Source organism: Ooceraea biroi, chromosome 2 (genome assembly GCF_003672135.1).
Source record: "Ooceraea biroi isolate clonal line C1 chromosome 2, Obir_v5.4, whole genome shotgun sequence".
Lineage (NCBI taxonomy): Eukaryota > Metazoa > Arthropoda > Insecta > Hymenoptera > Formicidae > Ooceraea > Ooceraea biroi.
The window spans coordinates 5034369-5046702 of NC_039507.1; the positions used below are offsets into that span (position 1 = coordinate 5034369).

Here is a 12334-nt window from a genome sequence, read left to right on the forward strand (position 1 = left end):
AGATGCTTCTTGCACGTAATTACTGTGAATAGATGCATTTTTTAGGAAGCAATGAACATATTATACATTTATTCACGTGTTACTTTTCTATGTGTGTTACCCATTATATATCTTCTTTGTTCCTGAAGCGTATAATCTTATCAAGTGTACAGAAATTACTTGTAATCTTGTCGTCACAATAACTATAATTGTATGCTTAAATTTCTTTTTACATGATTACATCTTAGGAGCGTACATCATCCGTGTTATCGAGCACCGCGCCACTGTAAGCGAGGTCCCAATAATGTTCCACCTGATGCTTCTTGAAGTGCTCCCGGGCCATTTTCTCGATCGGGCACACTTTGAACTTAATCTCCCCGAAATGACGCTGCTTGGTTGTTCCCTCCCAAACGAGAACGCACTTGTTCGACACATTGTTCCCGTCATTGTCCTTCACTATGTCCTCCTCCCATTTAATGCGATGCATCATCAGTCGTTTGTATTTGGCCAACTGTTTCGTCCCACCTTCCACCACGACAACGTTACAGTCCCGGAACAACATCACGCAACCGGTAAGGTAAAGTTGCTTCGCGTTCGTCTCTACTTTGAACTTTTTCGAAGCATTGTTGATGAGATCACGTATTCTGCAAAGATATTTATTAATTATATTTTTCATATTTATAAAATGTGATATTTACACAGAAAATTTACTTGTAACGTGCATGTAATAGTCACCTGTAAACAGAAACGTGTACGCCAAGACTGGTGTCTTCCTTGAGTTTCCTCGCCTTCTTCTCGCGACGCTGATCGGCAGTGAGTCTCCGTGCCGCATTCGCGTCCTCGTGGGCCTTCAATCTCTTAGCCATTTGCTGTCGAACGTGAGCTTCGATTTTCGTAGGATCCTGCACCGCCTCGGTCCCCAAAACTCGCATCAGATTCGAGATCCGCAATTTTGGCTCCGGTGGAGGCTCCAGGCCTAATCGGATCTTCTCCTGCTCTTCCTTCCACGTCTCCCGCCTGTTCTGCCTCCTCAATTTCTTACGCTCTTTCTTCGTGAGAAACACAGGCATGTATATTGGCTTCAGGGGATCCGCTGTAATAATAATCGGATTATTAAATTTTTAAATTAAATTAAATTATCAAATTTTATTTATTGCGTATCAATAATAAAAATAATGAAAGATCGTACTCGGCGGCCGTATTTGCGTTGGGTGCTCCACTAGATTGGTAATGGTCGAACTCTTAATTGCCGTGGATTCAGTTTCGTTCACATATCCGCCCGTCAATATGACAGAATCCCACCACTCTATGTTAGGCACGTCCTCCGAGAGAGCCTCCGTCTTAGGCGCAATCAGAGCTAACTTGGTCGCCGAACTAATTCCGGTTTTCCTAGCGATTTGACTAATCTCATTTTGCAATTTCTCTAACTGCATCTTCATGCGCATTCTCTCAGCTAGCTGCTGGAATTTCCCCGGTTCGTGAAACTTCAGCGAACGCTTGCCGCGCATCGATGGCTTCACTCCTATTCTCGTGTCGAAGAAGTGGGTGTCCTGTATCTCCTCAGGGCCCTTTGACTCTTGCAGCTGAGCCTTGAACTCCTCCCTCTTCTTCGCGCGTATATTGGCTTTCAGTGTAGGCACTACTTGAGTAAGTTGCACTTCCTTCCCCGTTATGTCCACCGTTCTCCCAGACTCGTCCAGAATTAAGGGAGTCGGCTTGTCCGGTACGTTGACGTTACCAAGTAATCCTGAGTTCAGTTTATTTCTTATCTGCGCTTGCAGCGCAGCTATCTTCCGCGCTTTATCCGAATCCGTCTTGCTTAATAGGCCCTGATTGTACATGCTTCCTACTGTCGGCAATGCATCACGACCCTTAAACAAGGGTTTTGCTGAAGCGTCTTCTTGCTTTATTGCTTTCAAAGCTCTTTTCCTTTCTTCAATTTCTTTTTGTGCGTTAGCCATCATTTGCCTTATCTAGTAAAACGAGATTTTAATAAATTCTGATTTCAAGAACATTTAAAATTATAATCACAGAAACAGAAGAATGCTGTATTTTAATATCTTACCTTATCTGCAGAGAGTTGTGTCTCTATGGGTTTCTCGGTTTTTGCCTCATCGTCCCTGAATCTAGATTTCTTTGCGTCTTTGTCTTTATCCTTATCTTCAGGATGAGACCGCTTCTTACTTTTTTGCGCTGCCTTAGTATCATCGTATATTGTGAATATTTTTTCCGTTAATTTTGTAGCCTTCATGTCTTCTAACAACGCTGATAATTTATCTATAATTCCAAAAAAAGAAAGTACATGTGTTAAGTTTTGCAACTCAATATTAATATGTATGTATGCATACGGAATTTATTTTTTAATACTAATAAAAATTGTAGAGGATACACTGATGCATATGTAATTAAACAATAAACATAATAATAATAAGTCAGTAAAAGCCAAATATACAATTAATAGTGCACATAAATTTTGTTACAAAAAGTGAGAATTTTATTTAAAAACTAACCTGCTGTTTTACGTTTATCATAGCCAGAAGTGATACAATTCACAGCAGTTGTAACGATTGCTGGTTCGCTAAACCCGAGAAATTTGTGCACCGCTTTCTCGATCTGCGGCTTCATCTCGTCGATTTCCTTTCTCGTTAAATACGACATTATTCTTATTTATCTCACTGAATTTACACAAATAAATGACAAGTTTATAAAAGAATTTGTCCACTACTATCAATCTATCACATTATACTATCAGGTATTCGTGCTACCAAAGACTGACAACTGCGAACAAATCTTATTCGCTAGCGATACTAGCGCACCCTGATAGACTTGGGGAGCAACTGAAATTTAACCAGATTTTATTGGCCTCCAGGCTGATCGTGAGATAAAAATCAAACAGCTGACTGAAGAAATATCTGCTAAAATTCGCCGAAGTTTTATATAATAAAATCAGGAGTTGTTTCTTCGAGAGCAAAATTGTCATTAAGGTCAGGAAACTTATGATAGTATTCATAATGAGATAATTTAGATATATCTTTTAGATACTAGTACAGTCATCTGATTGGCTAACAAATATCTTAAGATAATATTTAAGACGATCGCAATAAGAACTGACAAGTTCAGTAAAGTTCAAATCTTAAATATGTAAGGCACAGGGATAAATTATAATCTTCATAAATTATAATGCAAATTTCTAAAAGTGTTATTTTATTATGTAAAAATATTATCTATCCTTACATATGTACGTCTATATCATATGTGTGTATACATATATACATGTAGATGTATGTATTATGAAATTTAATTTCTACAATCTAAACAAAATCTAGCTTCATAAAACATTATGAAAAATATTATGAGTATTGGAAGACTTTAATTTTCAGCTGTTGGCAAATTTTATATGGAATGTAGTAGTTATTTTATGTTTCATATAACTTGTTTTGTAGTACATATTGCACTGAAAATATTATAAATTACTTACATACTATTATTATTTATGAAAAACTCAACTTCTTTTATATTATAAATACAGAAGCACATAATATTTCAATAAAAAATATATATATAAAATTCTTTAAGTATTCATTAAACTGCATTTTCTTTGTTTCATTTTTTATGTAAATAGATATTTTTTTAATTGTAATTACAATTTGCTTATCTATAATTGTATTGATAGAGATTTTTGACTTAATACCTAATCATCAATAAATTTGAAAATAACATTTCTTAAGTAACTAAACTTCTTACATTTTCATAATATAATTTTGTTAATTCTTATTAAGTTTAAATGTAAACTATATTAAACGTAAACTTTGCTAAGCGCCAACAATTATTTAGCCAATTAAACATATACACAAACATATGTTATATAATGTTATAATGTTAGCAAAAGCTACCGGCGCTTTGCATAAAATATATTTGTTGCTATTTTATTAGAGTATTCACTTGATGCACTGACTATAAAATTTATACTATCTGAAAAAAACATAAAAAAAGAAATTGCACTGTATTCTCAAGTAAAACGTGATTTTCGTAATTATTATTATAATATTAAAATTCTCCAAAAAGAAAAATATTTGAGGTATCATGAAAATAATTGCATCTAAAATCTAAATGTTATGTTCCTTTACATTCGCTTGCCGGTGAAAATTATACCAGCCGTTGTCGCGTCAGGCAGTAAGAAATGATTGAATTAAATAAAAATTGTGACATTTCTGTCAATATCAAAGTCAGCATTAGAGTGATCAAAAAATTCCTTCGTTTTCTTTCTTTTTATTAGAATAAAAGTTTATTGTTAGAATAATTTATTTATTAGAATAAAAGTTATGTAAGACGGAAACGATCGAATCTCTTTGATCAATCTAATGTCTATATTGTAAAACGCATTGGTAGAAATTCCTATTGTTAATTTGTGCCCAAGAAATTTATACAAATTTATAAAAATGCTCAGTTGATACCATACGTTTACGTCCACAAGGCAGTCGGCATTATTCCCTCCACTGTGCCAGCGGCAGGTTTTAAATCTTCGTTGCATAAGAAATTCAATGGCAAGTCGACTAAATAACCCTGAAAAAATATCCTCGATTAAAATTATGATAAATTTACATAAAAGCGTTAAAGAAACAGTTGTATTTTATTTTTAAAAAAATTTACCTTAATACCCTCCACCATTTCCTGCGCTAACAACGGATTAGATAAGGAGATAGGCTCTTCGTCTTGGTATTGCTTCAGCATAGCGAAATTGACAATTTTATCGGTAGGGACGCATTGAAATACTTCTTCATATATCTCTGTGTTCCGTTTGCTTCGAGCACACCATACGTCCTTGTAAAATGACTTGATAATGGCATCATCTATGTTAATGTCATCCCTAATATTCATCAATCCCAGATGTTCGCGGAACAATTGCTTTCTCAGGGAGGAGGCAAATTTGCCACAGGGAAAAGGTATACTATTCATGCGCCCATCTTCGAATTCCTGATCCTGTTTGTAATTGAAAGGAATTCAAATCTTTAACGATTTGCATCGATATATATCGAATTACGATAAAATTGATATCGTACTCCACAAGATGGCATAAAACAGCGCAGGTAAACAATTTCTTCAATATCGAATTCATGAATCTTAAAATGGTTTACTCAAAAATATGCACATATTAAAACATAAAATAAATAAGATAATTAAATTAAAAAAATTTTTTTTAATATTAAAAAAAAATGCGTTCGAGAGATTCGAATAACAATGCCCGCTCATTATGAAGACGCGGATAACTTGAAGCCAGCATGATAAATTCTCTACTCACATGAATTATTACAGCTATTTCGCTGTCTCTTGTGGCGACCATACTTCTATCGTTTATATTAGCTGATCCGCAGATCACTGTATTGTCATCTACTATCATCAGCTTACTGTGAACGTAGATAAGTTCCGTTACCAATGTGCCGTTCAGCATAGAATGAGTTCTCAGGCCGTGGAATGTAATGTACTCGCTAGGATCCTCTATACCCGCCTCTGTCAGACGATTCAGTATAGCATCCTTTCCCCTGTTGTTTAGTTTAAACAGGAAAGAAATTTATGTATGCGCATTGGGTAATTTATTAATTTATGTATTACATCATTATCACGTACCTCGATATAGAAGCGTAATTCCAGTGCGTTATCGCCCGCAATGCCGTTCCGCTCGGCCCGCCGACTTCGCCTTCGAAGCCCGGCAATAAAGGCATCACGACGAATACTCGAAACACCGCGCCTTCCTTATGCGCCCTCAGGATCCTTTTCAGTAACGTCTCACCGATACGATTCTTCACGCCGGTTTTATCCATCGAGGCGAGCGTTATGAAAAATTGATTTTCTATGTATATGTATCTGCAAAACAATCTCGGTTAACAAAACGCGACGCATATTATAGAATATAATAATTTATAAATATTTATTTAATATTTATAAATATAATAATTTGGCAAGATATAAGAATGTTACAAAATATAGCTACGTGTGTAAGTTTCACCTTTCCGCTTTACTAATGGCGTCGATGTAAGCTTCTTGTATGCTTCGCTCCACGGTTTCCGGATCGAGGAAGCCGGCCGACCAAGAACTCACCGAGCGCAACACTTGGCACTTGACGTTGTGCTTGTTCGCCTCCTTGATAAACGGATCGTAGCTCTTGCAATCTTGGTACGATTTCGGTAACAAGTAAGGATAACATAAATTCTGCTTTGCTTTTTCTAGCTGGAACATATTTCTCTCTATTAGTATCGGCTACCTCTTTGGTACACCTTAGAAGATAAAACGTGATGCATACCTTGGCAGCGTTCCAGCGCTGTATGAAATGTCTAGCCACATCTCTAGCAGCAGCATTTTGCACTAAGATCCCTATATCGTGCCACGGCATCCTGGGAGTGGTGGTTCTATCGACCAAATCCTGATACGGCTTCGCGAGATCATTGAAGTCTTTGACAATGAAATTTGTATAGTCTTTGCCGAGCCACAACTTCGTCGTGGGTTTCAAGCTGCAGGCAAAGTCCACTGTGTCCTCAGACTCTGGCAGCGTGGACACCTGACCACTGAATTAAGGTAAAATTATATTACCCAGGTCAAGGTAAGTAGAATATCAGCCGAGTAAAGATATATAATTCTAATAATGATAACAAGAATTACTCGTACTTGTCCGTGACATTCCCATCGTCATTCGCTTCGTGAGAACTGTACATCATATTAATTAATTCTTGTCTCTTCACTCTCACGGTATCCTTCACCTTATCAACCGTTGTCCTCGCCACTCCGAACAGATTCTTCCTTTCTAGCTCGGGAGTATTGCACTTTACCCTATCTTCTTTCTCTTGCAGCATGAAGAGCGAGTTATCCCTTGGCAACGTCGACAGTACTAAAGCCTTCTGTGCCTCATCGTCCACCATCGGTCTTAAAAAATAAATAAAATCATTCTCTTAGAAGAAAAAAATTATATTTAATAATAAATATCAGAAGGATAATAGTGCTTACAACAGTGGTATGGACCTCGTGGTGGCCATAGCGATAGTGTTCGTTGCAATTGCTAATGGTAAAAATACGTGCCTCTGTGTATCACGATCTAATACCTTTTTACTGCTAGTATTGACCAGTTTGTCTTTCGAGGGAATGTAAATGCTCGATTGGTGAATGGATTCTGCAGCCAAAATATATAATTTTAATTTATACGGGAGTAAAATGTAGATATTACAGAATATTATAATAAAATATGATATAACAAATAGAATGATTAAGTTTGCACGACATTTACCTAAATCTGTCAATCTGTGTTCACTATTGTCCCATCTACCGTAGCAGAGATCAATACCACCAAGAAATGCGAGAGACTGATCGATGACTACGATCTTCTCGTGATGAGCCCAAAGAAAGACACCCGCCCTTGCGTGATCCGGATGCCGCAATACCTTTATGTTATCAGGACATTGTTCCACGAGTCTCTGTTTACTGTAGTAACTGTTGATGCCTAGAGCGACTTCAATTTCCTTGTAGATCAGTATGAATACCTTAACACCTTCGAACTGTAAAGAAAATATTTCTGTAATAAAACAGCCTTTACACGTTTACGCTTTAAATTACAATCCTTCTTTTAATTATCGCGTTTACGTAATTTTTCATAAATAAGTTGTAACATTCGCGTTTTAAAAAGGCGAGACTACTTTTACTTGCCGCTTTTCTCTGTAAAATTTTATCCAATCGCCAGTAATCCCCATTGAGAATCGGTCTTTTCATGTGGATTTCCGGCGAGAGCCACCAGTCTGCTATGAAAATCTCTTCCCTAGCGTTTTCCAACGCATCGGCCACGGCGGCCATGTAATCGGCCCCGTCGACGAACCAAGTCGCAGGTACGGACGAACGATATGGAGCGAACGAGTTGTGCGGATTGGTCTGTATGAAATCTTTACCTGCGCCGAGGACAAAACTAGTCAAACAGTGTAGAACAGAGAGTTATTTAACGTTCGTCATCTGATATCCTACCTTCTTTGTTACCAACTTCCTGTATAAACTCCATCCACTCCTTGGCTTTCCGCCTTGTCCAGCACTCGATCACTATGTGCCTGCTCAGATTCGCGATCTGTATGCCGTTTCGCGAGCCCGTGCTGTACATCCCAAAACTGATGCCAAAGCCGTTGTCCATCAGGATAACGGACCTTACTGTTCCATCTTGGGGATTGAGATACGCAACGAATGTATCCTTAACAACAAGATGCCTCTTGTGCCATTTGCCGCAGATGGAGTTGCAGAGGTAGCTGCACTTCAGACAAAAACCACATTCAAAGAGACCACAAACATTGCACCTGGTTCTGCCGCCTGATCCCGTTCGCTTCAAGATCGTGCCCTCCTTGCCCCTCATTCCCAGGTCGGCCACGAAAGACAAGTGCGAAATATCCAAGAAATTAATCTGTGCACAAATGGCAATAATACGTTATGTTAGGTGTTCTTAACGGCCGTTAAGCCATCGATAAAAATATTCTTACTGTTTCGGGATGACGCCTGTAGATCTCTATGTTAAGTAAATTGCTTAAATAATCCTCTATTTCCTTCCTTCTGCAATTTAATTGCTCGTAAGGTACTAAAAGGTCAGGTTTATTTGGAAACCTGCAAAGGAATAATATCTTGATTACATAATTTTTCTTTCACGTTTGCAGAACGCCAGAAATTATATTTATATTTAAATTATATTTATGGACAAACCTTGGTAAAGCATTTCGTCTGCTCTTCTTCACACTTGCAGTTCCAAGGTGTCTTACACTGCTCCTCTTTTCTCTGTGGCTTTTCGTAGGGAAAGGTATGTTCAGGCTAGCACGATACATTTTCAATTGATTATGCAGAAATTGAATGTGCTTGTATCGTTTTCTAATGGTCCAGACAAAAGGTCCGTGCCTAAATTCTATGGTGTACAGGTTTGGATTCAAAGGGTGCGTGGTCACACTGCGCTCGTTATCTATGATTTGCACGTGGACCTCTTCATTGGGAATAAATACGTTGCGTTGGCTCTTAAACTTTGTTGGCGGATTGTGTATGACATTAAATGATATTACACCAAGGGTTTCTAGCACAATAGGAAAAAAACAACATAACTAATAGAGATAACTAATAAAAATAAATCAATAATAGTGTAAACGTAAAAATGTGAATATTGAGAATATGTGGCAACCTCGAATAGACTCCAAAACTAAATGCATGTGAACGTATTAGTAAGCAGAATTATGAGGCAAAGTGTATAATGTTAACGAAACACAAACAACATAGAAATGTGCATGATCGTTATTTAGAACATGCATACCTTTATTATCATCTGTACATCTTGCTTCAGTCCCATGCAGTTGTACTGTCTCTCCATTTTCATCAAGCGCTATTTCTAAGGAGTCTGGTACTTCCAGGGCATCATCGTATTCCGAATCTATGGATGCTACTCGAGTCACACGAGGTGCGACCTCATCCAATTTAACAGACATTTTGGAGAATTCTCTACAAAATTGTTATTGGATTTAGAATACTCTAGACTTCAACGTATGTTTATTTCTGAGTAACAAAGATAGGAACATAATAAAATAAATGGATGCTATGGATGGATGTAGGAATAAAATATAGAAATGGAATTTGCAAGATCTCTCAATATCAGAACGAAGTTTCGAGGTTTCAAGCTCCAGGAATTAGCTTCAAGCAATTCCAGTGAAGTCAAAAAGTTGACGTCAAGAATAGTTAGTTTTAAGCATACGCACACTGCTATATTGATATTACTAAAAAAATAAAAATCACAGGAAATCACACTTTCCTCTCTATGTTATTTTCAGAACAGCACTTCTTTGGAAAAAGATATGACTCGCGATCGTCGTGATACTTATCGCGTTTCCAATGATAAAGAAATAATTTACCTCACGACTCGTACATACACCTTTCGAACGATCCTAGCCTAAAAATATTTCATCAATAATACATCGCACGCGGTGTGTATTTTTGTCAGTCACTCGTAAAATAATACATTGTTGTAACAATAAAGAACTTGTCCCTCCACACAATTCAAGCGACGATCATGAACAATTGTCACGATCCCACTACCTCAGATTAGGCTAGATTACACGATGATCCGTCACGGCGCGAGCGAGCGTTTATTCAGCGCGATGACTGTATAGTTGACTATCCATACTCTGTAATCACTCGCGCGATCACTCGTCATCATTAATACTGTCTTTTTTTAACTACGTTCTCTCTGCGTATTTTAGAAAACAAATGCGAAGAAAGCAAATGCGCATTTGTATCTGTAGCGAAGAAAAGGAAAGGATGAAAAATCGTAAAAAAAGTGCAGGAAGTGTAACTAGAAACGGTAAATTAAAACCAATCTATAACTGATAAGTTCAATTTTCCGTGCAACGTAACACGCAAAAATGGACCTTGCGTCGTACACACAATGATGCACCAAATGAATTTTTATATGCCACAATATTTTTTTTTTTTGAAAATTGAATTTATTTATTTAACTCTTACGAATGTCGATATTCGATTAATTGTCAAAGCGAATATGTATTCCGTTGTATATATAATAAAGAAATTAAAAATATGTCTTGTCGCAAATTTTTAATTGGTCTTTTTACGAATTACGATTTCCATAAATCTATGTTTTCATGTTCCTAAAATATTCATATTCTTGCGCGTCACCCTTTAAGAAAAAATCGTCATCGAGCGGTCGAGATGCCGTGAAATCGTTCGACTTTCCACTTCGATATTGCGTTTTCAGAGAAAAGCGGAGTTCATGTGTCTACGTTTTAATATCCAACATTAGCGCAAACAAGTACACCGCGAAAGTAATTGGATCGCGCGTGTCATTTTCCCTGTTTTTAACCGACTTTCAGTAGAATATCGACGAACACGCATTATCGACCCCATAACAATCCATTTCCCGGCATGGATGTCAAGGAGAAAGCGGTATGCTGTAGGCACGTGAGTTCCTATTAATTGTTTTGCATCGTACGGTTTTGTATTCGCATTATTTCATTGATTGCGTTTTAATTGCGCACGTACGTGGCTGCGCGCATTGAATTGTTTATTAATTTTAATTAAGAGGTTCGGCCGGCATCGTTTGTGACGCATACTAAAATCTGATAAGCGTGATTCGAAATTTTCTCTCGCTAGATATCGTGGAATCCTAGTTCGATCTGGCATGCAATCTCAATATGCCTCAAATGCTAAAAGCTATTTATAGAACACGCGAGAGATATCTCATTGAGTAAAGATTACAAATGCGTAATGCCGATTGTGAGCAATATAAATGTTCTACTTCTCTACAAAAATTCGCACACGTTACGCTTTCCTTTCGCAAAACTTATTATGTTTACACCTTAAGGGGGTTATTAAACCCGATTGAACTATTTTAAATGCGCATAACGAACAGAAAAGCAGAATTTGCTAAAACTCGTAACATAATTTCTAGTTTAATTCTGTAATAAAAAATATATTATGTAAAGTGGCGTTTTAGAAGATTTTATTTTTTTTATTAAAATATTAAATAATTTAAAAACGATATTTTACGATATATTAATTCAACATAGGAATGGACTTTATTCAATAATTAATCAATATATATCTTTAATATATATGTTTCGCGTATGGGTGTTTTCTAGATTCGTGAATTTAGCAGATTAAAGATTAACATTGCGAATAAGATTTTAAAGATAAAACAGATAAACACTTATAATTGCAAATTTACATCAAAACATGTTATCGGCTAAGAATCGAAAGATAAATCTTCCGATAATTCTAATAGTAATGCTGAAAACCTCTGGCATAAAAATGTACGAAGTACTTGAATATTTCATCAATCCTGATTGCAATTAGCACTGCTGATTGAGGAACAACAAAAGTCCAAATCAAACAATGAATACGATCACAGATCGCTATCAGAAATTGAATTGCATGGTATTGAAAGATTCGGTTTGATATCGCGGTCAACCGGATTCCTTATCATATCAGATTTTTCAAAGTTTTCCCACGATATGATCTTAGATTCAAAATTCACAATTATTATTTGTTTAATTAGTTTGAATTTGCTGAGCTTGTAGAATTAATATACAATTATATAAAGATACAAAAATTTCGCATACACATAATAAATCTGAGTAAATTGTACATTCATCTACTGATAAATAATTGATTATTTTGACAAGTATAATTCATTATTTAATTTTCGCAACATATCATAACATAATCTACATAAAATGCATTTAATATTCTTACTTCACCAAAAAAAAACTTTAATCTGTTAAAAACTGCTGTTAATATTTTAATTTAATTTCAAGTGTTCTGTGTTTCGTAACAAGTTGACTTATGCAAAACA

General features: G+C 36.3%; 2 protein-coding genes across 4 annotated transcripts; both read right to left on the reverse strand.

Annotated features, from left to right (window-relative positions):
• Positions 1 to 44: 44 nt before the first annotated feature.
• Positions 45 to 2728, reverse strand: LOC105281698 (U4/U6 small nuclear ribonucleoprotein Prp3). Its single transcript, XM_011343119.1, has 5 exons — positions 2490 to 2728; positions 2045 to 2256; positions 1169 to 1952; positions 715 to 1072; positions 45 to 623 (listed from the first exon to the last, which is right to left on the reverse strand). Exons 1-5 carry the CDS (start codon positions 2635 to 2637, stop codon positions 224 to 226), a joined length of 1902 nt encoding a protein of 633 aa, XP_011341421.1. The 5' UTR covers positions 2638 to 2728; the 3' UTR covers positions 45 to 223.
• A 438-nt stretch (positions 2729 to 3166) lies between these two features.
• Positions 3167 to 10510, reverse strand: LOC105281694 (phospholipase D2). 3 transcript variants are annotated; one of them, XM_020032400.2, is made up of 15 exons: positions 9879 to 10510; positions 9287 to 9471; positions 8695 to 9052; positions 8478 to 8598; positions 7978 to 8401; positions 7669 to 7904; positions 7253 to 7520; positions 6976 to 7138; positions 6640 to 6894; positions 6278 to 6539; positions 5984 to 6204; positions 5605 to 5841; positions 5279 to 5519; positions 4630 to 4959; positions 3167 to 4542 (listed from the first exon to the last, which is right to left on the reverse strand). In XM_020032400.2, exons 2-15 carry the CDS (start codon positions 9456 to 9458, stop codon positions 4441 to 4443), a joined length of 3390 nt encoding a protein of 1129 aa, XP_019887959.2. In that variant the 5' UTR covers positions 9459 to 9471; positions 9879 to 10510; the 3' UTR covers positions 3167 to 4440. The 3 variants fall into 3 exon arrangements, with proteins under 3 accessions (XP_019887959.2, XP_026831180.1, XP_026831179.1); XM_026975379.1 differs by having other exon boundaries at positions 8695 to 8944; positions 9879 to 10508; XM_026975378.1 differs by having other exon boundaries at positions 8695 to 8965; positions 9879 to 10508.
• Positions 10511 to 12334: the final 1824 nt, after the last annotated feature.

Coding starts and splice junctions, on each gene's coding strand:
- LOC105281698 (XM_011343119.1), bottom strand. CDS start 2,637: ATGTCGTATTTAACGAGAAAGGAAATCGACGAGATGAAGCCGCAGATC. Junction 1,953..2,044: donor CACAACTCTCTGCAGATAAG/GTAAGATATTAA, acceptor TCGTTTTACTAG/ATAAGGCAAATGATGGCTAA. Junction 1,073..1,168: donor AACGCAAATACGGCCGCCGA/GTACGATCTTTC, acceptor TTATTATTACAG/CGGATCCCCTGAAGCCAATA.
- LOC105281694 (XM_020032400.2), bottom strand. CDS start 9,458: ATGTCTGTTAAATTGGATGAGGTCGCACCTCGTGTGACTCGAGTAGCA. Junction 7,139..7,252: donor ACACAGATTGACAGATTTAG/GTAAATGTCGTG, acceptor TTTTGGCTGCAG/AATCCATTCACCAATCGAGC. Junction 4,960..5,278: donor AAATAGCTGTAATAATTCAT/GTGAGTAGAGAA, acceptor AATTACAAACAG/GATCAGGAATTCGAAGATGG.